Here is a 27,523-nt window from a genome sequence, read left to right as displayed (position 1 = left end):
TCAAGGGATGTACATGATAATGAATATTGCTATCAGTAATTTACAAAACACATATCAGTATCAACATATATTGATCTGAGAGTATTTCAAAATTTAGCACTACTATTTTTTTCAAAGCTGCTCCAGTCTCTATATGTATCATTTTTACCTAGTCTTGAGTGGATCGGGTCATTTTAAACAGAATAAAGCTCAAATTTCTACAAAATTATAACAAATATATACCCAAGATTAATTATTTTTACAAAAACGAAAAGTAATTTTTTTGCTATACATTTCAAAATCTTGATATCAATATTGACAAGTATCAGATATTGACAGTAAGACAAATCTCTCTATATTGAAAATGGAATCCCTAGTAAAGCTCTTTAAGTGCCTTGAAGGTGAAAATACATAAAAATGTGACCATTACTGATGAAATAGCACAAGTATTTTCCTCCTCATACAAGAAAAACAAAATATTTTGCATACAGACATTTATCATTAGTTACCGTATTTATTCTTACTATGCTGTTTTCCAAGTATGCCTTTTGCATTTAAAACAGCATGTTCTGTTGATCTTTACCCAGAAAATAGGACTGAGCCTCGTACAAAGGACTGTTGGCTTCATAAAAAAGCAATAGAGGGTGTTTTGTGCAGCAGTGAAATCCTACGCTGGTCTGTCCTGGTCCACCTGAGAGCCGTGGACCCTGAAGGTTTCAGACTATCCCCTCGCACACACATACATACACACACGCATGCACAATACACAGGGGCTTTCCAGGGCAGTCACAAAAGCCTCTTTTAGCCTGAGAGTGGAGTAGACTTAACAATAATAGGAATTTGACTGAACTTAGAAATTACTGATGGTAATTAGAGAAGACAGAATTTTGATATAGCTCCAAACCTTTAGGGTCACCACGGGACAAAAACTCAATTCTGTCAGGTTTTTACAACTTCTAAATGACATTAGCTGCTCTTTAAAGGTTGCATCGTGCTGTGTGAGACTTGGGGAGTCGCAGTAGGTCAATAAGTTCAGTTGTGCACAGCTGCTGCGGTTAAGTGCTTCTCACACACACTGTCATTAAGCTGTTTACCTGTTTCTTTAGCACATTTGACCTCGAAATCAATCTTACACTTTCTGTCAGACTAATGGGATGGCTATAGTCGCACAAACAAGAGGATCTGAAACGCATCAGTAATAAGCCAGTGGGCTGTCGAAATTGTTACCTGGATACTAATCGCTACTTAAACTATTATTAAAACTAATTTGAACAAGTCAGCATTGAAACAGAATTGGACCTTTCCTGAATAGTTTTAGAATTATTTGGTTCTGTATCAGATATAAGAAATTACTAATATTTAGTAATTCAACTTTTCTAAAGGCGCACTATGTAACTTTTCTGGTAGGGGGTCTGCCACATGCTTGTCTCCATGAAATGTTATTACTTTGACATTATGGCATTAAACTTTCATTTGTTGAAAAAATAAATACATAAAACTTGAAAAACATGCAGGTAAGCGGGTTTGTTTCTCCACAGATATGACTCGTGACATTGTCTGGTGGTGCCACTTTTTTGTTTCAATGGGGATATATATGGTTAATGCCGGTCTGTGGGCCATTCTAGGCAAAAGCGGTAACATAACATCCCAAAATGTTATCTAGTTCACCTTTAAACTGAGCTTTTTTGGGGGCGGAATTAGTTATGTTTGAAATTTGAGCAACACGCAACATTTTAATTTAAGAAAAAAATTTGAACAGATGCTATTTTGAGATTTTGTTATTTGGCACATTTACAAATTCAAGATTAATTTGATTAGTTTCATCATGACAACTTAGGCAAACATTCACATGTAGCAGATGTGGTCTGGACCATTGAAAGAATGATCAGTGCCATATTAAGTGATACCGAAGCCAAGTGCTGTTAAAAATGTGATAGTAGAGCAGAATGAATAGCAGAGCTCTTTAAAAGTTGTGTGAGAATGGCCCTGTGCCCAGAATGTGATTGAGAGTTGATCTATGTGAGCAGCCGCACATCTTCATCATGAGCAGTGAAACCATCCCAGACATTTATCAGAGAGATACTCAGATCAAACACAGACAAGGTCAATGATATGACAGCAAAGTGAGTCAATCCTCTTCTACTCTTTCACTGCATAATTACACTGGAGTGGACTTTTAAAATGTTTGAAACAAAAAGTTGATAAATTATTGTAATGACTTTGAATCTATTTAGTTAACTTTATGAGTGACGGACTGCACTAATTGTTTGCCAGTTGTTATTGCTCATAATGCAGTGTGGTATTTTTAAAAATATGCAGCTCTTTACAAACTATCATACATGTGCTGTGTATGGTAGAGGTGTCATACAGCCAAAATGTCAAATTCAATTTTGATATTAAGGAAAATGCTTGATGATACACAATGCTGATTTTGATACCATAATGATAACAAAACACAGTTGTTTCGAAGACAGTCATATTCAGCACAAAGTAACTGCAGTTTCTTTAGTGTCATATGGTCTCATTCTGTAGTTCTAAAATAGGGCAAGACCATCCTAAAACTATTCAGGAAAGGTCCAGTTTCATTACATGCATGCAGTGAGTATCTGGTTTTATTAAAAAATCTTTATATCAGATATAGTATCTGGTGTATCAGTTTTTTAGTTCGTAGTGTATTCTAACACAAATTTTAAAACCAACACACTACACCAATATCAGGAGAACTTTGAGAATAAAATGTTCTCTTCGCTCATGGTCTAAGATAAGATTAAAAAAAAAAAAAACTTGTATTTGACTGAAATTACAGTGTTGCAGCGTTATTTACAGCAAAAATGCTTAATTTTCTGTCTTGTAAACCAAATATTGTTGCAATTCATTTTAGGTTTAGCCTTGTACTGAAACATTTTTATAATATTCTGTTAATGACGGGACAAAATGCTACCTTTTTTACTGGAAACATTCTAACAGCAGTATAGCTTGGTAACTGACTCTTGTTTTGAGCTCTGCCTTTAGTCATAACCCCATCTCACGACAGTCACAGTCATTTTCCAGCCAAGTACCATGACATGTACAATCCTATTTTATGTCCCACCTTAGTGTTCCATTATAATTGAACTCTCCAGCGCAGACTGTGGCCCTGTTGTTCTCATTAAAGTCTAACATTCTCACCGACAGTCCACACATTTGTGATTTAAAGGGCTTCTTTCTGTTGACACACGGCGAGCACTTCACATATTCTGATTCAAAAAGGCGAAACCTAATTTGAAGAGGTGTTCTGTGGGTACTATGCACACCCCGGGGGATCTGCATGTTCCCAGGATGCTTTGGGCCATGGGAGGGACAGAGCAAAGAGGAACAGTACTTGTATATGTAATTCCCAGGACAACCAATGCCCAGTGCCAAATAGCAGACTGAAACAAGATAAAGGATGGCATTCCTTTCCAAAAATAGCAAGTGCTTTGTCCATGCTTCTATATGGCTGTCACATTATATCACACGCGTTATTCCAGTGCAGAGCATGTGTATCTTTGCTTTTATCCACTGGATTTAGGTTTTATTTCAGGCTTACATGACCTGAGGCAAGACTTACTGCAGCAGCCCACTAAATCTTGCAGCATATGTTTTGCAAGGACAGGCCGGAGCGCGTATGAGGAAAGCATCTCATAGGAGTGACCAGCCAAGTTCACTACAGTATACACCCATACTATGAAACATTCTCACGCTGCCAAATGTAATTGTTTCCTCTTCTCCTTTGCCCACTTGAAGTTATATTCAGAGTGATTCATGTATGTTTCAGTAATCTTTAAAAGAATGATCTGTGTTTGTCATAGACAGACTATGACACACATGACTATGACTACTATATAGAGGACAAAAACATAATGTGTCTTCTTTAAATAAATTATATGGTTTCTCATGGTTTTATTGCTATATTTAGCTTTTTTGGGTTAACTAATTCTCCCTGGTTGCATTCATTCGCCTTATGTTTCTCTGCAGACTCAGATCTGGCCCAATGAGCACACAGGATAATAATGTTGTTGTGCCCTTGGGCAAAACACTTCATCCACCTTGCCTACATGAATGTGTTCTGTGAATGTACTTCTCCAGAAAAACCTCATCACCATTGACTATGGAGTGACTGGATAATGACTTCATTGTAACACAACATTGAGTAGATTAGATTCAACTTCATTGCCATTATACTTGTACAGCTACAGTGCAACGAAATGTAGTTTAGCACCTAACCAGAAGTGCAATCAACCAAGTACTAGATACAAACTTACATATAACAGCAATATTATGTAACAGGTGATATGTTATTGTTATTGATTAAGTTATTGATTTAGCATGTGTTATATGTGTTGTACTTACTGGTGGAAACTTCTTTGATCATCTCAGCAGAGGAGTGGCAGCCATTGACGATGTGCCTGGTCCACAGAGACAGATCTTTGGTGGTCTCAGCTCTGAACAGGTGTGTCTCAATTCCTAGCCGTGTGCCCGTCCGAGTGGCGAAGTACAGCTCTGTGCCCGAGTGAGGGGAGCCCAGGTCAGGACCAGACTGCACCAGGCTGTTTCAAATCACATTTAGTCCTTTTACTGACAAAACAGGCTGTCCATTGTAAATTGATTCACTGGAAATCTATTCTTCTGACTAAAAAACGAAAATAATGCCGGGTAAACTTGAACAAGGATGAGTCAGTCACACTAACACAGAGACATACACTATAATAAATTCACTATCTGTCTGTTTTGAATCTCTTCAGCCTCCAAATCTCAATAGCAAACATTTTGATCTAGGACAGACTGGATATTAAGATAGTAAATCCCAGTAAGGATGTGCTGGCCCAATTAGACCTCTTCCAAATTAAACCATCTCAATAATTTATTGCGTTGAACACCTCCGCTTTGTATGTTTCATATTGTGGCCCTCAGTGAATAAAGTTCGACAACCCCTGCTCTATATCACCATATTTACAATACAGAGATGTTGAAAATCTAAAACACACCACTATGGGAGGATGAAACAGTTGACTGAGTTGACTGAATACAGAGCAGTAGTGGATATAGTATTCTGTCTGTGTGTGTGTGTGTGTGTGTGTGTGTGTGTGTGTGTGTGTGTGTGTACTTGTTTTTTGACACATATGGGGACATGCGCCTGTTTGCACACAGACATGTGGGGACCCAAAACCCTATGGGGACCTCAGTTGAGGTCCCCACAGGCACAATGCATTTAATAGGCTGGAAACAGCCTGAAGATGATCAGGAACTATTTTTCTCAGAAGACCCCAGAGGGCCCAAAACCTGATTTAGTGTGAGTGCATGCGAAACTAGTGGACACACTCAGGTACTGCAGCCCCCATAAGGCACCCTGTTCTGGTTGTGTGTATCCCCAAGTCCCCACTCGGCAGCGACTCCTAAAGGATGCTGTTGGTACTACAGTTGCATTCTATTTATATTGTATTTATATTCTTTTTTTTGTTAGTTTTTCCAATAAATAGATTTATAAATGATAAACAATTCAAAACATTTAAAAATATATTTTTCATTTATTATTTATATTTATATATGATATTTTATTGTAAATGCAAATGCAAGAAAGTACTTTGCAACTTGAACACTTGTGTCACCACAAACATTAGACCTGCATCTACAAATTTAAACATTTTTCATTTAATTGACTTTAAACTTCGACATGAATATACTGAAGTAACTTTACCATTATTTATTCTGTTCATTTGCTGCACTGTTCATAACTTAGCCATATTATTATTGCGTACAATAAATATACATAGGCCACTTTATTGTTATTTATTCTAACTATGTTGATTGTTGCACTGAATCCATCATAGTAACTTATTGTATATAAGAGGGTGGGGTATAATGAGCTCCATTCACTCAGAAGCTGAATGACGCAAAATGATGCAGACTGTGCAGCTATTATAGAGACAGCAGGTTAAGACCTTTATGTGTGGTGTAAGTGCACAAACATATGTGTAAAAGTAAGCATTGGTATTGCAGAGCTAGTACTAACCTAATCTAAAAGTCAAAATTAAATTAAATTAAGATATGCCTTTATTAGTCCCACAGTGGAGAAATTCCAAAAGGACATTATTATACTGTAGAACGTATGCGTCAAAAAAGACAACCAAGACAAACAGAAAATATGTAATTATTAAAACAGTAAGTTTTTGAGTTAGTGTTAATCTGCAAACATCACAAACTATGAAAGAACAGGTTTGTTTTAGTGACTTGTAATACGTGTGTTAGCAAAAAATGAACTTTGGGCTTAGAAGATCGAGTTCAGCTCAGAGGAAAAGGAGACAGTACTCAATGATGAGGAAAACTGCAGCAGGATGTGGTGCCAATATACCATATATTGTGACAAAAGTATGAAACCCCAATATTTACAATATTTACAAAGTGCACTGTTTAAGTTGACATTTTTGGCTTAAAAGAGTCCGCAGTTCAACCATAGTCCGCTGTAAAAATCCATGTCACGCTACAGACTTGAAGGTATTTTTTGAAGCTAGTTGGTAACATTCCTCGACACGAGACCGCGGATCTTTGAGGTACTGGGTGTGTGTGGTTGAGGTCTTCTCCCGGACAGGCAGACCAAATGCCAGATCTACGGGTAGACGGGTTGATCTTCCAAAGAGAAGTTCATAGAGTGGGAATCCTGTGACCTCATTGCGTGTACAATTGTACGCATGTACAAGGGGTTTCACATATTCTCGCCATTTACTTTTCTGCTTGTGCTCAAGGGTGCCCAACATGTTTAACAAGGTCCGGTTAAATTGCTCCACTGGGTTACCTCGTGGATGATAAGCAGTAGTATGAGTTTATCTTCATCCCAGTCACCATGCAGAACTCTTTGATCAACTTGGACTTGAAGTTTGGTCCTTGATCTGTGTGTAGGCGCTCAGGGATACCGAAGTTGAAAATGAAATCATTCATCAAGGATGTGGCCACAGTCTTCGCCTTTTGGTTTGGAGTAAGGATAGCGAACGCAAACTTCGTAAAATGGTCTGTGAGTGCCAGAATGTCTTTTGTGTTGCTGCTGTCAGGTTTTAGCGAAAGGAAGTCCATGCACAGTAGCTCCAGGGGTCGAGATGTTTTGATGTTGACCAAAGGGGCAGCACGCTCTGGCATGGCCTTTCGCCTCACACACCGATCACAGGTGTGGATCTTCTTTTCCACGTCAGATGACATCCTTGGCCAGAAGAACCGCTGGCGTACCAAGTCCAGAGTTCTCTCTATCCCCATGTGGCCCATCGTCGTGAAGACTAGTGAGTATCAAAGGCCACAACTCAGAAGGCAAGACGAGCTGAAAAGTGTGTCTGTCTTCTTGTCGTCTTCTGTAGAGGATTCCATCTCTTAGTTCTGGAAGCTCATGTCTGATGGCAGGGACCACTTTCTTGCCTATCACCAGCTGATGGACTACTTCACGGATAACAGGGTCTGCAAATTGCTGCTCTCTCAGATCAAATAGAGAGAGTGCTGGAAGGACTGGGAGTCCATGCTTGTCTTTGGAGCAATAGCTTTCTGGAAGGCCATTGACATGGATGGAGAGAGATTCAGCAAGAGTGATGGAGACTGGGGCAGAACTTTTAGCCAGGGAGTTCTCACAGATGGCATTGACAATGTCGCCCGAGAGCTCCTCTGCATCATCCGCCACACGCTCTTTCAAGAACTGCTGGATGAGACCATGTTCTTTGGCAGAGAGCTCATCTTCTGGACGTGACAAATGTGGGCATCTGGTTAGGGCATCAGCGTCGTAGTTCTGTCGACCGGCACGATATTGGAGCTTAAAGGAGTAGGTTGAGAGAGTGGCTAGCCACCTCTGGCTAGTGGCATCTAACTTTGCCGAGGTGAGTATGTATGTCAGTGGGTTACTGTCAGTTACTACAGTAAAGTTGGCTCCATATAAGTAATCATGAAACTCGTCAGTCACACTCCACTTCAACGCCAAGAACTCTAGTTTATGGGCCGGATACCGTGACTCACTGGTGGACAATCCTCGGCTGGCATAGGCAATGACACGTAATCGTCCCTCCTGTTCTTGATACAAGGCTCCGTGACCCGTGGTGCTGGCATCAGTGTGCAGAATGTATGGCTGCTTGGGGTTGGCAAATCCAAGAGAAAGGGATGTTGTTAATTTGTCGATCAACTGTTCAAATGCCCTTTGACATTCTGGCGTCCATCTGTTGCCAAAAGACTGGTTAGTATCAAAGTATTGTACTTGCGTCTTCTTTACTTTGGCCGATTTGTGAGCTGGTGGGTACCCTCTAGTGAGATCGTTTAGTGGTTTGGTGAGAGATGAATAGTCTTTTATGAAGCGTCGATAGTAGCCAGAGAAACCTAGAAAAGATCTCAACTCCTTGAGATTTGTCGGAACTGGCCAGGATTTTAATGCCTCAATTTTCTCTTGGTCTGTCTCCACCCCGTGCTCTGACACCACATGGCCAAGATACTTCACTGATGTCTGGCAAAACTGACATTTCTCCGGCAAGAGTTTCAGTCCGTACTCCTTCAAGTGACCAAGAACATGCAGCAATCTCTTTTCATGCTCCAATGTATCAGAGAAAATGATTATATCATCCAGAAAAACAAGTGCCTCCTTCAGGTGTACACCCTTGAATTCCCAAAACCCTAATGGGGTGACGGATGCAGTTTTTTCCTTGTCCTCTTCTCTCATGGCTATTTGATAATATCCGGATTTCAAGTCCAAAACAGTGAACCATTTAGAACCCATCAAGGCTGAGAAGGATTCTTCCAGATTAGGGAGAGCATAGGCGTCCTTCACTGTCTGCAGATTGAGCTTCCTGTAATCTACGCACAGACGGACATCTCCATTTTTCTTTCGAACAACAAGGATTGGAGAAGAGAAAGGCGACTGAGATTCTCGGATCACACCAGTTCCAAGAAGGTTACGGAGGTGCTGGCGAACTGCTTCAATGTCCTGTGGGTGGATGGGTCGAGCTCGGTGTTTGAAGGGGGTTTCATCATGCAATTTGATGTGGTGCTGGACTTTGTCGGTGCAGCCAAAGTCTAAATTGTGCTGTGAGAATACCTCAGGCATACAGTTCAGTTTGGATGTGATGCACTCTCTCCATTCTACTGGCAAGGGAGAATTTCCAAAGGTGAATTTGATGGAGGATTCTTTGGGGGCAGCAGAATGAGTGTCTACTTGCTGGGATAGAATGCTGGCAGGCTCCCCGATATGGCCAATCACTGTTTGAGGGAGAATCAGCATGTTTTGCTCAGACTCATTTTTAACTATAACTGGGACTTTGTAAGGAGCATGACTCATGAGATGAGATGAGACGGCTTTGAATGCATAACCCACCAGGTAAAGGTGGTGCTCAACAAGCACATACTGTGCAGCAGAGGGGGTCTTGAGATCAACAGACCAAACCACTGGAGTATATGTGAAAAACACCAGAGCCGAGCTAGAAAACATTACCATGTGTAGAAGTGTTTGGTGTAGATCATGGGTCTCTAACCTTTTGTCCTGGAGAGGTACTTTTGCAAAGTAAATGATAGTGAGCTTCTACTTTTAGTGACGAAAACTAATTAAGCCAGTGAAATTTACAGTAGCCTAAAGGTCGGAACACACGAGCGGATTTAAAAATTTTGTAATTGTAAAACATGTTAAAATATGGGCCATCCTAATTATATTTGTCTCAGTCACATGAAGGACAGAGACACCACACACTTGTGACTCGGGATAGAGTTAGACTTAGACAAACTTTATTGATCCAAAAGGGAAATGATTTGGATACAGTCGCTCACTCATCACAATATAATATAATAACAGAGAGTAACAAAAATAGATGGTGTAGCAAAAAGAGCAAGAGACAGGTGTCAAATGAGACATAATTATAAAAATAAATGTATATGTACAAGTCAAAATAAAATAGAAAAATAAGTAATAAACTATAAAATCACAGCTATAAACAAGAGACAAGAATGACAGTGCAAATACTATGCTGACTGACAGGGCAGGTTCCATTACTTAAGATTGAGTTGTTGTACAGTTGTATGGAGTATTATCTGTTACATAAAGGTGAGCTGTTGTACAGTTGTAGGGAGTATTATAGTATGAATGTAGTCCTGTATCTCACTGTTTGAGCAGAGATTAGATTTCTAAAGTGTGTATATTCTCTTGTGTTTGTTTTCATTCTGACTCTTCATTTCACATGTGAAACTTGCTCCTCTGCTGGACAAATCTGAGACACAAATGTGTGGTGTCTCTGTCCTTCATGTGACTAAGACTAATAATCAGCACAAACTCTCCTTATGTCTGTAGCTGCACTGTTTTTTTTTTACATATTAAAAATCCCAGAAGATTTTAAATTCTCTGGTGTGTCTTAAGAACACTTTACATTTATTATTGCAAAAAAATGGACATTTAATGGTACAGTATATTTTCATTGGTATGGATAAATGTGTTACCGGCTAGATATAGTCGGCCTCACCTCCACGCACAGCTTGGGCTCTGAAACCCATCTTCTTGAGAGGGGTTGGACTCTCCATTTCTGTGGCGTTGCCCGCAGGGAGCGGCGGCAAGCTGGTGTGGGCTTGCTCATTGCCCCACAGCTCAGCCGCTGCGTGTTAGGGTTCACTCCGGTGAACGAGAGGGTCGCGTCCCTGCGCCTTCAGGTCGGGGACAGGTCTCTCACTGTTGTGTCGGCCTACGGGCCAAGCAGCAGTGCGGAGTACCCGGCCTTCTTGGAGTCCCTGGGAGGGGTACTAGACAGTGCACCAACCGGGGACTCCGTTGTTCTCCTGGGGGACTTCAACGCCCATGTGGGTAACGACAGTGACACTTGGAGGGGCGTGATTGGGAGGAATGGCCTCCCCGATCTGAACCCGAGCGGTGTTTTGTTATTGGAGTTCTGTGCTAGTCACAGTTTGTCCATAACAAACACCATGTTTGAGCACAAGGGTGTCCATCGGTGCACGTGGCACCAGGACACTCTAGGTCGGAGGTCGATGATCGACTTTGTTGTCGTGTCATCTGACCTCCGACCGCGTGTCTTGGACACTCGGGTGAAGAGAGGGGCTGAGCTGTCAACTGATCACCACCTGGTGGTGAGTTGGATCCGCTGGCGGAGGAGGAAGCCGGACAGACCTGGCAGGCCCGAGCGCATTATAAGGGTCTGTTGGGAATGTCTGGCGGGTCTTCAACTCACACCTCCGGGAGAGCTTCTCCCTGATCCCGGGGGAGGTTGGAGACATGGACTCCGAGTGGGCCATGTTCTCCACCTCTACTGTCGATGTGGCTGCTCGTAACTGTGGTCGTAAGGTCTGTGGTGCTTGTCGCGGTGGCAATCCCCGAACCCGGTGGTGGACACCGGAAGTAAGGGATGACGTCAAGCTGAAGAAGGAGTCCTATCGAGCCTTGTTGGCTCGTGGGACTCCAGAGGCAGCTGATGAGTACCGGCGGGCCAAGCGTGCCGCGGCTCGGCCAGTCGCAGAGGCAAAAACTCGGGGTTGGGAGGATTTTGGGGAGGCGATCTAGGAGGACTGTGGGATGGCCTCAAAGAGATTCTGGCAAACCATCCGACGCCTCAGGAGGGGGAAGCAGTGCTTCACCAACACTGTTTACAGTGCGGTTGGAGCGCTGCTGACCTCGACTGGGGATGTTGTCGGGCGGTGGAAGGAATACTTTGAGGATCTCCTCAATCCCACTGTCACGAGGAGGAAGCAGAAACTGGGGACCCAGAGGCGGACTTATCCATCACCCTGGCTGAAGTCACTGAGGTGGTTGGCAAGCTCCTCGGTGGCAAGGCTCCGGGGGTGGACGAGATCCGTCCTGAGTACATCAAGTCTCTGGATGTTGTGGGGCTGTCTTGGCTGACACGTCTCTTCAACATCGCATGGCGGTCGGGGACAGTACCTGTGGAATGGCAGACCGGGGTGGTGGTCCCTCTGTATAAGAAGGGGGACCGGAGGGTGTGTTCCAATTACAGGGGAATCACACTCCTCAACCTTCCTGGTAAGGTCTATTCCAGGGTACTGGAGAGGAGAATCCGACCGATAGTCAAACCTCGGATTCAGGAGGAGCAGTGTGGTTTTCGTTCTGGTCGTGGAACACTGGACCAGCTCTATACTCTCCATCGGGTCCTCGAGGGCTCATGGGAGTATGCCCAACCAGTCCACATGTGTTTTGTGGATCTGGAGAAGGCATTCGACCGTGTCCCTCGTGGTGTCCTTTGGGGGGTGCTCTGGGAGTATGGGGTCCGGGGCTCTTTGCTAAGGGCTGTCCGGTCCCTGTATGACCGGAGCAGGAGTTGTGTTCGCATTGCCGGCAGTAAGTCAGACCTGTTCCCGGTGCATGTTGGACTCCGCCAGGGCTGCCCTTTGTCACAGGGTCTGTTCATTATATTTATGGACAGAATTTCTAGGTGCAGTCAGGGGCCGGAGGGGGTCTGCTTCGGGAACCACAGGATTTCATCTCTGCTGTTTGCAGATGATGTTGTCCTGATGGCTTCTTCGAGTCAGGACCTGCAACAGGCACTGGGGCAGTATGCAGCTGAGTGTGAAGCGGCTGGGATGAGAATCAGCTCCTCCAAATCCGAGGCCATGGTTCTCGACCGGAAAAAGGTGGCGCCCTCTCCGGGTGGGTGGTGAGTCTCTGCCCCAAGTGGAGGAGTTCAAGTATCTCGAGGTCTTGTTCACGAGTGAGGGAAGGATGGAGTGGGAGATTGACAGGCGGATCGGTGTAGAGTCTGCAGTGATGCGGTCGCTGTATCGGTCCGTTGTGGTGAAGAAGGAGCTGAGCCCAAAGGCGAAGCTCTCGATTTATCGGTCAATCTAAGTTCCTGCCCTCACCTATGGTCATGAGCTCTGGGTAATGACCGAAAGGACAAGGTCGCGGATACAAACGACTGAAATGGGCTTCCTGCGCAGAGTGGCCGGGCGCACCCTTAGGGATAGGATGAGGAGCTCGGTCACACAGGAAGAGCGTAGAGTAGAGCCGCTGCTCCTATACATGGAGAGGAACCAGCTGAGGTGGCTCGGGCATCTGCTCAGGATGCCTCCTGGACGCCTCCCTAGGGAGGTGTTCTGGGCATGTCCCACCGGGAGGAGGCCCCGGGGAAGACCCAGGACACGCTGGAGGGACTATGTCTCTCTGGCCTGGGAACGCCTTGGGGTCCCACTGGAGGAGCTGGAGGATGTGTATGGGGTGAGGGAAGTCTGGGAGTCCCTGCTTAGACTGCTGCCCCCACGACTCGGCCCCGGATAAGCAGAAGAAAATGGATGGATGGATAAATGTATGTTGGAACCTAATATTGGATTTCAGATTCTTTTGGGGAGCTACACTGAAGGTACTGGTAAGCTACAGGTTGAAGATCTCTGGTGTAGATTGTTAGCATTAGCCATTAGCATACATGTTATTACTCATCAAGATCAACCAATATACAACAATTTGTCTGCACTGTTAGCACACACACAAAACATTTTTTATTTGATGCTATAATCAAATTGATATTTCTTCCAATTCCCAGGCTATAGATGTTCTAAACGTACAACTCCTAGAAGGGTCTATGTTCTCCACAGTTTAGCTTCCTGCTTCTGAACAGTGCACACGCAAACCTTGCTTGCTCCTGCTGCTTCCTCCTTACTTTGCTTTTTTAATTATTTTACCTCTTCCAGTGCTGGAGATTTGTTTAGTTATGATTTTCTTTGAAGTAAATCAAGACTTTTAAACCATTTTTACATTTTTTATATATAATGTGGGGAAGCTGGCCCGAAGTGATCAAATAGGAGGCAAACTCAAAAGAAGTCCCGTTACACAAAATGTATTGTCAGCATGGTGATCCCCCGTGAACACAAAAAAATAATACATATTTACAAAAAATAATGGTGCTCAACGAAAACTAAGCAACAGAACTTAAAAAACTAAGAAAAAAGCCATGTGTGCCCTGGCTACACTGATGTCTCTCATCTGTCTAATTAGCCCTGCTCAAATACTCCCCTGCACTGGAAGCTCCTCCCCCGGTTTACTCCATCTTTTCTCCAGGTGCTGTGGGTGTAACATTTGCAGTTTCTTCAATATAAAACCATCTCTCAGGCCCAAGTCCCTTAACTAAAGTGTTTAACAAAAGAAACTATAAACACTTATATCATTGAACAAAAATACCTAAAACATTAACACAAAGAAATAAACAAACTTAAACCAGTTTTCCCTCCACATGGTCTGGCCCACGACCCCTCTCAAGTCTATAAAATGGCTGACATAGGCCACGCCCCCTCTTTGTTTGGACCATGTGGAGATGCAGGTAAGTGGCTTGCTGTATTGAACTGAACTGACACATTTAACTAAATAAAATGTTTAAACTCACTAGTGTGTGGTGATTTAACTGATTGAAAAACTAAACAAAACAAACCCGGGATAGTTCTATTTAGTTTAGTATTGAGTTATTGAAAATGAACAGACATGTGCACAAACCAAATTATAGTACTATTAAAAAGGGAAAAAGGCCCACTTTGTCACATATAATAATAATAATTACCCAGAACTAAACATGTAAATAAACACAAATATAATATTAAAAATCAGGTTTATTGTTTTAATTGATGGACTGTACACACAAACCTGAATATTTGTCCTCATAAAGTCTATCCTTACGACGTTCACCAACATTACAACATGGCCGTCCGAATCGTCATACACACAAACCTGAATATTTGTCCTCATATAGTCTATCCTTACAACATTCATGACCCTACAACATGGCCGCCTGAGTCGTCATACACACAAACCTGAATATTTGTCCTCATAAAGTCCATCCTTACAACATGGCCGCCTGAGTCGTCATACACACAAACCTGAATATTTGTCCTCATAAAGTCTATCCTTACGACGTTCACCAACATTACAACATGGCCGTCCGAATCGTCATACACACAAACCTGAATAGTTGTCCTCATATAGTCTATCCTTACAACATTCATGACCCTACAACATGGCCGCCTGAGTCGTCATACACACAAACCTGAATATTTGTCCTCATAAAGTCTGAATATTTGTGTCCACTGGGGTCCACAGCACTTTGAGGCCCCATTGCGGGCTAGGATTGGCCCCCCTGCCCAGTACAGACTGGGTTATAATAGTGATTGTGTGTCCCTTTTCTGTTTTGGGGTCTTGGGCTGTAGAGGTAGGAAGTGGATATATGTTTGTCACACAGGGATGGGTCAAGATGGCGTGGGTTGGAGGGAGGGGCCCAATGCCAAACTTGCACCGGGGCCTTCTTCAACTACGCTACACCACTGTCTCTAAACCTCTAAATGAACTAATGTCTAAGCAGAACAAACAATATGGCACCTGGTCTTATTCTGAAGCACAGTTTCTGACATTTTAGATCCTCACTATGATCAAGTCTAAATAAGTGATGACTAACACATCATATAATATATTTCAAATTTATGAATAGATCAATTTCATTATATATATAAATATATAATAACATTAGATTTATTTTTGTTCTATTTTTCCTTCAAAGACAATGATGCATTTAATGCAGAAATGTGTGTCATGATATAAAATATAACCTATAATTTAAACATGAGCTATTTTCTAAAACCAAAGTTTATCTATCAACATTAGCTCTGTATTGCTATGTCCACTGTTCCCTCCAAGCTGCGCGCATGCGCAGTTGCGTGTTTGCGCAGTTTATCCACGTCATTGACAGGCGTCCTAATGCGCCGCTACCAGTGTTTTAGCCGGTGTGGACGTCGTGGCGTGAAAACTCGCAAATTATTCTAAGTGTTTAACCCCTGAACGTTCCGACAGCCCGCCCTCGGGCAAAGATCCGCGCGTAAAATTACGCGCGCGTAATTGCGTAATTTTACGCACTGTTTTGCAGCAGTTTTGCGTTTTAAACAGGACGAAACGGACAAAACAAAGGAAGTACGCGACCGAGGACACTGTGGATGTTTGTACAAGTTAAACTAGAGGCATCTGGACCTGGAGCGGCTCATGGAACCGAGTGAAGATCATGATGGACTCAGGAGCAAAGGACCTGATGTGCTGATGGACTGGATGCTGTTCCTGATCGGTAAGTGTGGTTTATTCTGCTATTGACTTAATTGTGGGTCAAATGTGTATCATGTGTAATCATTAGCATTAGAGCCCCCCCCCCCCCCCCATTTTGAAGAAAAACTTTCGAAAAATGTATATTCATTTATAAACTGGTCTATTTCAGCAACCCCAAGGTGTATTTGAATTATTTTTAAGCCATTGTAAAGGGATTGTTGGGCAGAATAATTTGATATGTCATTTATCCATGTATGTGTTACTGATAAAGAGAAAATTAGGATGAAACACAGCAAAAATTTAGATTTTTTTAGCCTTGCCTTAAAAAAAAACATGTTTTATGATGAAAAACTCTTTGGAATGTTGCTTTTTACTTCATAAAATAGAAACCAAACATGTGAACATTATCTCTGCAAAGGTTGAAACTGATTAGGTGAAGCAGATCAAAAAAAGAGAGATTTTAGTACAGGTATGTCAGGCGAGGTGTCCATTTTGGCACCATTTGGCACCATTTGGCACACATAGTGCCATTTGCATTTCTGTCATGTAAAAGTTATATATTTCATTTTTATATCACTAATGGTGTTCAGTAGACCTAAAGAAAACATTTTTTGGCATTTTGTTTTTAAAAAAAATAATTATTAATTAATAATTATAATAAATATATGTGTATATGAATGTTTCCCCTACAAATAAAGTGACCACATAAAGCATTTGAATGATTTTTAGAGATGAATTTTGTGAAAGAAGCAAAACTAAGTTTGTCCAGTGCGCTCTGCGTCCTGTGCGTAAAGGCAAAACGGGACTCGATCCTTCAACCTCTGTCACAGAATGACTGTCTCACTGTCACATGTACAGTGTATTTTTAGTTTGCAGTGTGTGTTTGTTCACTGTTTGCAGTGTGTGGTTTGTAAATATATATTTATTTTGACCCATACCACTCGTTTTGACTATATTTTATATACAAATACACATTTTATATTGTGCTTTGATATATAAATGTACAGTAATAGAGCAGCTGTGCAGATACAGATTCCTCTGTGTGTGTTGGTCATTGACTGTCACTAGTTTGAGTTGTAAAAATCAAGCAAAAGCTTCACACGACGACTTATACTCATGATACAAGTCAGAGCTTTATCATAAAAATGTTAAGTGTGTTTTCAACATTGGAGTTTAGTTGACTTAGTTTGGTTGAAGTTCATGTTTTGCCATAGTTAAAATTAAATATTTATACTTCCAATAGCATTAACATACTACACAGGTCATGAGCAAGATTTTTGTCATTTTCATTGTATAAGTTGCTAAAACACTTAATTAAAAGTCTTATAACACAAATGTAAAAGCGGTAATTTGATTCTTTTAATAAACCATTTAACTTGGATGGATGTGATGCAGCATGACCACAGTGTGCACGTCTGATGTCGCTCACACTGGTCCATGGGACGCTCAGGGAGTTTGTGCGTTTGCTCAGACTCATGAAAAATTAGAGGGAACACTGGCACTGTTGCAATTTTGAATGATGCAAATGTCATAAGTCAATATTTATGGAAAAATATAGCCAAAAAGGGGAAAAAATAAAAATAAATAATATTGCCATCTGGTGGTTGTACCCAGTACTACATAATTGGTGCGACCCCAGAAGTCACCAAAAACCAGAAAAATCTCAAACTAGAAAACAGTGGACATTTTGGTTCACTTTTTTTTCCTGGGCCAAGAAAAAATATTAAAAAATTTGAGTGTGGTTTTGGTGACTCCAAGTCCCTCAGAAAGGTAGGGTCCCCATATATCACAGTACTGCATGAGGTCCCCATATGTCATGAAAAACGTGTAGGGGTGTGTGTGTGTGTGCGCGCGCGTGCATGTGTGCATGTGTGTGTCTGTGAGTGAGACGTACCGCGTGGCTAACAGAGGGTATGTGTGTGTGGGGCTCTGCCAAGCGTCTCGGCCTCTTGGGAGACTGTCAAATAACAGCAGGTCTTTTTCAGTGAGGACCACCAGCACCGGCTTCCAGCTCTGCTTCTCGCTCTCTGTCTGCAGCACAACCACAAATAATGAGACAGGACACAGGCTCTGAGGAAACCTGGATCTACTCATAAATTAAAAGGTGCAATATGTAACTTTTCAGGTGAGGGGTCCACCACCTGCTTGTATCCATAAAGAAGTTATGTATCTTGCATTTATTAAATTTTTATTTCTCAAAAATAACTTGATAAACATGCATTTTAATCTGTAACTTGGTCCTGTGTCTCCATGGAGATAGATATGTTTAATACATACTGCGGAACATGGCAGGCAAGCCCTAAGATCTCCATGGAAGCAAGAACATGACAGACCCTCCACCAGAAAAAAGTTACATAGTTCATCTTTACTTTAGGTTTGAAAACAAAGGGGTGAATCCCAAGTACAGCCATTACGTTATTTATTCAGTGTTTAATGAAGAGAGGCATGCCAAAGTTAATATACTTATTATTATTATTATTATTATTACCTCTATACATTTTTACATTTTTACATTAAAGGTGTAATTCCAAGCTTAACGGTTTAATGTGCAAAAAAACAACTGTGGCCACTCAAGGCTATCATCTTTTGAGAGACTAATTCAACCACTACTTTATTACCTATCATACAAATGCATTTTATATCAATTTAGACACTAGTTCACCTAAGATCTCATGCTTTTCAGGTAAGTGTCTGCAAGAGTCAATTCATAAGTGTATTCCGATATTTTATTTGAAATAATTAAATCAACAAGTCTCTCCTTCACTAAAGTACTAATTAGGGCTTTTAGTGCCACAAAATGGAGATGTATTTGACAAATGTTACTTAATAGAGAACACATTCTTCTTAAAAGTCATTTTCTTTATACTCAGCAGGGAAACAGGAGCAGATTTTCTCTTTAAAGCATATAGATGATGCAAGAACACAAGTTGCCTCACTGGGCAAGTCAGGTAACAATGAAGTATTTTTAAACAAAAGCAGCCCTCCTCCAAATTAAAAATTCAGGGCACTGCGAAAGTTAAATAACCCAAAACACAAAACTGCAGTTAACTTTGTCCTGTGATTGGTTATCGCCCACTGGTGCCTCTAACAAGCAGACCCCCATTGACAGACCCCCTTGCCTCTATTTAAAACTCACTGTTAATCTTTAGACCTCCTGCACACAGCCGAGAGTTTTATTTTACAATGCTCTTTAACTACTCTCATTATAGGGCTTATCTGCTGCATAGCTATGGAATCCTAAGCTCCTCTTTGAAGTTCTGCCTCAGCCAATCACACAGAAAGACTTAACAGGTCATAGGTCAACTTTTTTAACATAATAACAATATGTTGCTAAGTAACAGCGATGTACAGTGTGTGGGAAGGATCAATTATTGTCAGATTCAATAGTAATAATCGTATTTCTGCTTGATGCAGGTGTGCGCATGTGGCTGTGCAAACACTTGCCTATAAATTATTTTTGAAGATATGATAATAAATTAAATTATGCATCCAAACAGACTACACAAGCTGTACTGCAGCATACAAACTAATTCCATTTTTATAATTGTCGGAATGGGAGCGATTAAATGAGCACTTTTAATGGCTGTAAATGAATGACAAAAACTAACAGAAGCGACGATCAAAATCTGGCAGTGCACGGCAGACTAATAAAATGTGACAAATGCAACGTGGGCACCAGTCACTCCTCGAAACAACTCATTGTATACTTCCGTAATGCATGCATTTCACACCCGCTTCCACGCGATAACACAAATCTCCTACCTTCCCCGCCAGCCAGCCCAGGTGTCTGATCTCCTTGCTGCCAGCGATGCCGGTCCTGCCGTGGTTCTGGATGACCTCTGCCAGTGCGCGCTGTGGTGAGACAGTGTGAGATTGGATCATGTTCCGTACACATAGAGGATAGAGAGTTATTTCTAGAGTAATTCCCCCTGGTTATAGACATAGAAACTATTAATCACCAAAGTAGTAATTGTATGTCCATAAGCAAATAAGCTTGTTGAAGTTGTGAGTCCTAAAAGGTGCAATAAACTGCAGTGTAGTGCTGGTACAAAATCACTTTAGGCTTACAGCTCTATTTAAAAAAAAAAAAAAAAAAACGTATAATGATGATACTTATGAGAAAGAAATTGGCTTTATAATGTTGGGTAAACTTTAGTGTTACCTGTTGCATAAGCTCTGCCAGTTTTCAACTCAATTTGAATTAGTTTTATTGCTATTTAAACAAGCACTTTTTAAACAAAGATAAAATGTTAGTAATTTAACATTGCTATTTATACCACCTTCTTGTCTACATAGAGATTGCTTTCCCTGGAATGTTCCAAAGATTGGCATTAAATCTGGTATATCTATATCCATGGAGACAAGCAGGTGTCACCACCAGGCCAAGTTACATGTCAAATCCATGGAGAGGCAAACCCGCTCAGAATAAGTGTGTATTTTGTTTTTCAAAACAATAAAAAAACATCTGTAATTGAATACATGTATGATAGATTAGTTTAATGTATTACTGTGGAACATTCAAGGCAAAGCATATCTTGTGACTGGTTGGTTCTTTACAGGGATGCCCAGCCAGTAACACTAGGCAATAAAGTTCTACCACATACAATAAAAGTAATGAAAGCGGTAAGTAAACGCATAGCAGTACCTGGGCCAGTGCCATGGTGACAGAGTGCATGGCGGCGAACCAGGACAGGGCAGATGGCTGGTCCGGGCAGCGCAGAACCACAGTGTGTCTGGTGTCAGGGGAGTGCAGCTCCAGCTGTCTGCAGAAACAGATAAGAAAGGTTTAACCTGCATTAACCTCCCATTTCACACACTGTTCCCTAACCTTTACACTATACAACCTTTGGCAAATAACTTTATGAATTTAAAATTGTTATGCTGCCGTTCTCATACAAGTCCAATTTAACAGTCAACATGTTAGGTCCCAAATGTTTTCAACTGATGCTTGTTTATCCCATCAACTTGGAAATGGGCACTCAGTCAAAACAATCAAATGAGTTGCATTGAATTTTTTTTAAACTTTATTCAAGTCAATTCAAAACTCAACAGGCGCAAAACAGTCCCTGTGGACCAGACGACACAATGCAGTCTGCACCACATTTCCATAACTAATCTTGTGGCCCACACAAGAATGCTTCAGCTGGATGACTTTTGGATTGTGTGCCCTGTATATGAATTTTAAAAAGATACTTAATGCAACTTTTCACAGTGCATAATCAAGTGCTGCCCGGGCTCACCACTGTAGTTGACACATCTGCATAAGTGAAGTGTCAAGTATAAAGTATTTGGTGAACAAGGAGACTCCCGTTAAGATGTTCAATGGCAGAAGCTGAGTCAGAAGGCAATGCTGACAATGTTTCAAGAATATAAATCAAACAAAGCTCTTCAAATCATAGACTAAAGCAAAAGTAATCCCACTGTTGTAGTAGCGGGTTGTAAGTACTAGATATACTATATGAAAGTAATAGCACTGACAATGAATTTTTAAATACATGTTAAGTAGACATACATTGTATAGTCAACGCTATTACGAGTAGTTCCACTTAGTTGAAAAATTGTTGCTACTGAAAAAAGTTAAATGCAAAAATGTGGAAAATGCAATTCTGATCTTGGTTAAATGGCTCTTTCAAAGTAGATACAAATAAATGTACAGTATAATCAACTGCTTTACTACTATTTTTGTAATGTGGGAAACAATTTACCATTAAATAATCTTAACCACACACCACTTTCTGTTAAACAAATAAAGTATAAATGCAAGTAATCTGAACATGCTTGTCTTGCAGATTCCTCTCCTTCTCTTTTTTCGCTCTTTCTCGCTCTCTCTTCCTCTCTCTCTCCCTTTTTTGTCTCTCTCTTCCTCTTTCTTTCTCTGTCTTTCTCTCTCTATCTCTCTCCTCTCTCTTTCACTATCTCTCCTTCTCTCCCTCTCTCTCTCTTTCCTTCTCTCTCTCCCCATCTTTATGTCTATTTCTCTCGCTCGAGGAAAGCCCTGGTGGAGGTGATGACTCTGCATGCTCAGGGGGAGCACTCACGTCATCTCCAGGTGCTCACTAAAACATTTGTTTAAAAATAGTCTGAGTCTGTAAAATGTGTGTATGCTGATTATGGACAGGGACCTGTGCAGAGACAAGAGGAGGAAAGGAGGTTTAATGGGCTGTTTGACTGGGATTAGGAACTGTCCTGTTCTACAATAAAGTGTCCCACTAATCATGAATTACATATCATAAACAGATGCATCTGAAGTATCAAAGAATACTTTTATTAGAAATACTAATAACACTATTCATAATAAGGCCATGATATATGCTTTAAATAGCTGACAATGTTTCTAAAGGTTCATGATGTAGTGTTTCTGCTGAGGGGTCGTGTACCTGCTTGTCTCCATGGAAACATTATTGCTTTGTCCGGAATCTTCCACAATATGGCATTTAAATTATCTATACAGCATTTGTTCAATTATAGTGGTTTTATTGTTAAAATTGCCTTTAAAAACAAGCAATCTTGCTCCACACACATACTTGCCTGATGTCGTCACTTGCTTGTCTCTATGGATATAGCTACTTCTAATGCTATACTGTGGAGAATTCCAGGCAATAAAATAACATCTCCATGGAAACAAGACAAGACACAAGACATTCTATCAGAAAAGTTAAATAGCTGATCTTTTAAATAGTTAAATGTCTTAAAACATGCTTTGTAGTGTATTTACTCAAGCTCTCTGGGTCTGATGACTTAATATACAAAATGCACCAATATGGCATCAGGAGCACTTGAACTAAAACACAAGTATGATTGATTCACCAAAATAGAAATCGACGGCATTTGGCTAGTTATTGCTAGTGTCAACCCTTTCTGTGAATCTGAGGATGAGCTATATTCCACAGTGCATTATTATATAAGTGTGTCCCCTCTTTCACATTAAAGTGCCTGACTGATGAAGGGGGCTGTTCCCGCTGGACTTGTACTTTCTGAATGTATAGATGTCGGAGCTGTCACAGAATACAGATGATAACGATGACAAGGATTCTGACTATCTGAGGGCCTTGAAGAGAATCATCCGCATGCCTTTATACCTTTCTTTAACTTTACAGGCTAATACCAAAGCCTTTATACACTAAGACTTCTGTGCTTTAATTCATTCAAAATTCAAAGGGAATGGGAAAAAGTCCACTCTTCACATGGTAATAGTTATTTGTAACACAACTAAAATGCGTAAAAATTGTACATACTAAAACTTGCCCTGTGCAGTTACGCTTTCTGTGACTCGGTACACTATCTAACTTTGGCTTGACATTTGGCTTGATTTCCATTAACCTTTCATAGAAAACCAACAAGAGTCTACTGTGCATTAATCTCATTCATCTATAAAAAGTGTTTGAGAAAAATACCAACTTTTACATTTTATTTTTTTTACTAGATCAATTTCACATTCCAATAACTAGCAATGGTCCAGCAGCAAAGGTATTGATTATGGATATAATGTTAAGTGATATTGACTGATTACTTTCTGGCTCAGTGCAAATAGTACACACTGCTTAATGAGCCTGTACAAGATTTTTTTTCCCAAAATATGTCTTGCTCCAGAAGAGATATTTTGTATAAGCAGCTTTTGAGGTCAAATGCGTCCACTGCATACTGTTTTTGTTAGCTTTACATTCACGGTAAACTTCGCACTGGTCTCTGAAAGTTGTGAAACACGCTCAAACTCGCAGTGAATAATTAAGATGCTCTGAATGTATAAAGTAAGTGAGGAATAACTTTAGACTGCTGCAAAGCATTTAAAATGGACTAGTTCTGTTTTTCATGCTTTTAAGATCGTACAACACTTTTAACTAAAAACAAAAGCTATATCTTTACCATTGCGACTCCGCCTAGCTGCATAGTCTAGTAGCGTTCATAATTAATTTCAAATGCTATGGTACTTCTAGACTGAATGGCTCTTAGCCCATGGCGTTTCTTTCTGCTACACAGATGTACTGTCACTTCAAACAGATATGGAGTGGGCAATTGTAACCTTTAATAGACCCGTCAAGGTTAAAGAGAGGAGGCAGAAGACATCATACTGTGAAGAACCCTGCTGTTACTGCTACAGTCACCTGCTCCCTCTGCTCCCACCATGACTCTAGACTGAGCTAACAATGTAAGATATTATACTGTCTATAGTAACTCACCAGAAGAGTTGTGTAACCGGCATTGTCATTGGTTCTTTCGATATATCAAACAACTAAGATCCCTATCCATCTTAATACCGAGGTACAGCTGAAAATGACCAATTTATCAGTATCATTCTTATAAAAAATGTATGAAATCCCAAAAAATGAATAAGATAAAGTTTTTATTTCCAAGTTCACACTGGCAAAAAAGATCCAAGTTAATTCTTGGTGTGTGAGTTATTGGTTGTGGATGGAGGGGCCAATGGTGCAGTTCGACAGCCTTGTTTCTATCAGGCTACCCCAGGGCAGCTGTTGCTACAGAAGGAGCTTACCATCATCGAGTGTAATGAGTTGGTGAGTAAATGAATGAGTACAACAGTGTAGCAAATTGAGAGGCCTGTCAAGCTTATAAAGCACAACACAAATGTAAGGCATTGCCTTTGTATCATTAGAAACAAAATATGATTTCTGTTATTGACTGGTTTTGTTGCATATGAACCTCTCTATTTTTAGTATAATTGCTCAAAACCCCAGCCCATTTTTCATCTAAAGTAAAAACAGATGCTCTTATCTAATCACTTATCTGTTCTCACCACTGTAGCCACACTTTCCCCTATCTGTCTTTCCTGTCTGATGTGGCTCTAAACCCAGTTTAAATCACATTTGCTGAAAAACAAGGAGAAATACTCAGAGGGGAGCTGCTGTTAGGTGAAGAAAAAAGATAAGGAACCAGAATAAAACACATTTTTTTCATTTCAGCCACTGTTCTTCCATGTAAATATTTATCAAGTGGTTTGTAGAATAGGACTGTCTGCAACAGGTCAGGAAGTTTCATCAGAGGTGAAATAACTACTTTAAATTCTTAGGCAACCCTCTGCTAGAACTAGAGGGCTATTCTATTGACAACATTTAGTTGAAACTTTTATTTAGTAGATTTTATATATTTTAAGGTGCACTATGTCACTTTTGGAGTAGGGGGCATGCCATCTCCATGGAGATCTTACTGCTGTGACATATGTGACATAGTATGACATTAAACTTATCTATCTTACATTTATTTAATTACATGTCAATTAAAAATAATTAGGAGTGCATGCAATCTTACTGTGACCAGGCTGAATTCTCCACCGATATGACCTGTAACTGACCTGATGGTGTCATCTACCCGACTGCATGGAGATAGATGCCATACTGTGAAACATACCAAGCAAAGCAGTAACATCTTTGTAGAGACAATATGACGACACTCCACCAGAAAAGTGACTTAGTCCACTTTTGAATAAAACATTCTGGTGTACTTGCAATATCATATTATTGTGCTATATCTGGTAACTGCCCAACTCAAATCGTTAATGCTTAAATTGTACTCAACATTGTTTGGTGGACAGATTGTGGGCAGCTTCACAAAGTCTCCACAGACGTGTTTGCTCACAGTTACAGATTTTTGACTTTGATGCTTTGAAGTGAAGTTGGGCATTACGGTATCTGGCTCTATATCACAGTAATGCAAAGGGGGAAACTATTGGGATGCAGCCCATGAATACTGCAGGAAAAACAAGTAATGGTGAGATGTGTACCTGCCATTTTTAAATTAATTGTATTAAATCAAATAAGTAGTCTCCAGCTACTGGTAGATAAAAGCTGATCTACAAAATAATATTTCCTAAAAATGCAGTTAATTAAGGGTGGGAGCATAATATTTTTCAAAACAACTATTTCTTTAATAATCCTACTAACCCGACCACAACCCAAGCCAATTACAAAGGACAGAACTCAAATTAAAAACATTACAATCTGCCACTTTTCTTTTCTAAAACACATAAATGCTCCAATCATGATGACTGAGTCAAAATTACAAAGTGAAGTGTCCACAAAACAAGACTGGCGAAAAACAAAATCTGAAATTGTTAAACCGGAAAATGGGTCACTTCAATGTGGTGTTGTGTGGCAGTCCATGCTCTACATGATGCTCTACATCTGCGATTTTGGGTTGGGGGCATTTTCACATTGCAAACCAATTAACTGGAGGACACCTCACAACAGTGCACCCCCGCTGAGTGGAAATGGTCTACTTCAAAAGTCTGTCTTTAAGCAAAATTCAAAATGAACTCGGTGTGAACGGAGACACACAGAGATATAATCCCCTCCGAGGAACACAAGACAGCTGTGGGCCCTGAAGACACTTCTTGTTTCTGTCGCTGTCAAACTCTCCCAAGTACAGTACTGGGGTGACTGGTGGACATAGGTCATTTCATTTATAAATGTTTTAAACAATGACTAAAGCTTATCTACTGCCTTTTACTTTTACAACAGAAATAATGGATGTCTTGAATAAATGGATAGGGCCTTTCTTTTCTCCTCTCACCTGGGTAGGTTACTCTTGCTTCCAACACAAATCTAAAACTTGTGTAATGAAATAATCCTCCTAACAAAAACTCCAAAGCATTCATCATTTGAGTCAAGATCTGGAGAAGCGGTTGTCCACTGCTCCTCAGGTTGCACCAGTTGTATTGAAGGACATGCAAAGAACATTAGTGCACCATAACGTAATAATCTTGTTTCACTGTCACTTGAGCACATCCTACCTCTACAACCTTTTGCAGTATCTTGTGTATAGACTATTTCTTACCTGTTTTCTGGGTCAGGTGTTGTCATGGCTCTAGTGACATAGCACATCTTCAGTGGAATGCACCTGCGGTCTCCATGGGGGGACAGCAGAGGGGGGCTGGGGGGCTCTGATGGGGACGACGGGGGGCTGCTGGGACTCAGGCGGGGCGACTCTGGAGGGGGGGTCTCCCAGCCGATCTCTGACACTGGAGAGCCCTTCTTCACATATGGGGTGGCCTCACGCATGTATTTTACTAAACAAACACATAACAAAAAACACTAGTAAATATGTCAGGATGTTTCAGTGTTATTGCAGTTGGGAGAAAAACGATTTGGATTTGCAGAAGGCAAAGTAATAGTAGCAACATGAGCAGTATCTCCTAGATATGTCTCCTAGCTATTAGCAATATATTAGTAGTAGGAGTAATATTAGTAGTAGGAGTGATTGCAGTAGTAGTAAGGCTATGCAGGTAGTAAATATGTCAAGATGTTTCAATGTTATTGCAGTTGGGAGAAGAACAACTGGGATATGCAGCATTGTATTGAATTGATTGATTGCATTGAATTGTATTTACATTGTAATTGATAATAAATAACCTATTGAAATTATAACATTGATTCCCATATTGTCTGACCAGCTTTATAACTATAAATGAAACTTTTCAAACTTTTTATGATTTAAAAATCAAAAAATACAGTGACCGGAGACACACTTTCGCATTGACTTTCCAAT

General features: G+C 40.7%; 1 protein-coding gene across 1 annotated transcript in view; it reads right to left on the bottom strand.

The window, feature by feature from the left end:
- The window catches only part of sntb1 (syntrophin, basic 1), a 46,571-nt gene that overhangs the window by 8,307 nt on the left and 10,741 nt on the right, over nt 1-27,523 (bottom strand). Inside the window, exons 2-6 of the mRNA XM_033981313.2 lie at nt 26,813-27,044; nt 20,670-20,787; nt 19,787-19,876; nt 17,919-18,055; nt 4,351-4,547 (exon numbers count right to left, since the gene is read on the bottom strand). Of these exons, the coding sequence (XP_033837204.1) occupies nt 4,351-4,547; nt 17,919-18,055; nt 19,787-19,876; nt 20,670-20,787; nt 26,813-27,044 (774 nt within the window). The remainder of the gene's footprint in view (nt 1-4,350; nt 4,548-17,918; nt 18,056-19,786; nt 19,877-20,669; nt 20,788-26,812; nt 27,045-27,523) is intronic.

This window comes from Periophthalmus magnuspinnatus, chromosome 16, assembly GCF_009829125.3.
Source record: "Periophthalmus magnuspinnatus isolate fPerMag1 chromosome 16, fPerMag1.2.pri, whole genome shotgun sequence".
Taxonomy (NCBI): domain Eukaryota; kingdom Metazoa; phylum Chordata; class Actinopteri; order Gobiiformes; family Gobiidae; genus Periophthalmus; species Periophthalmus magnuspinnatus.
The sequence above is the reverse complement of the archived record's forward strand: the minus strand, read 5'-3'. Positions and strand labels throughout refer to the sequence as shown.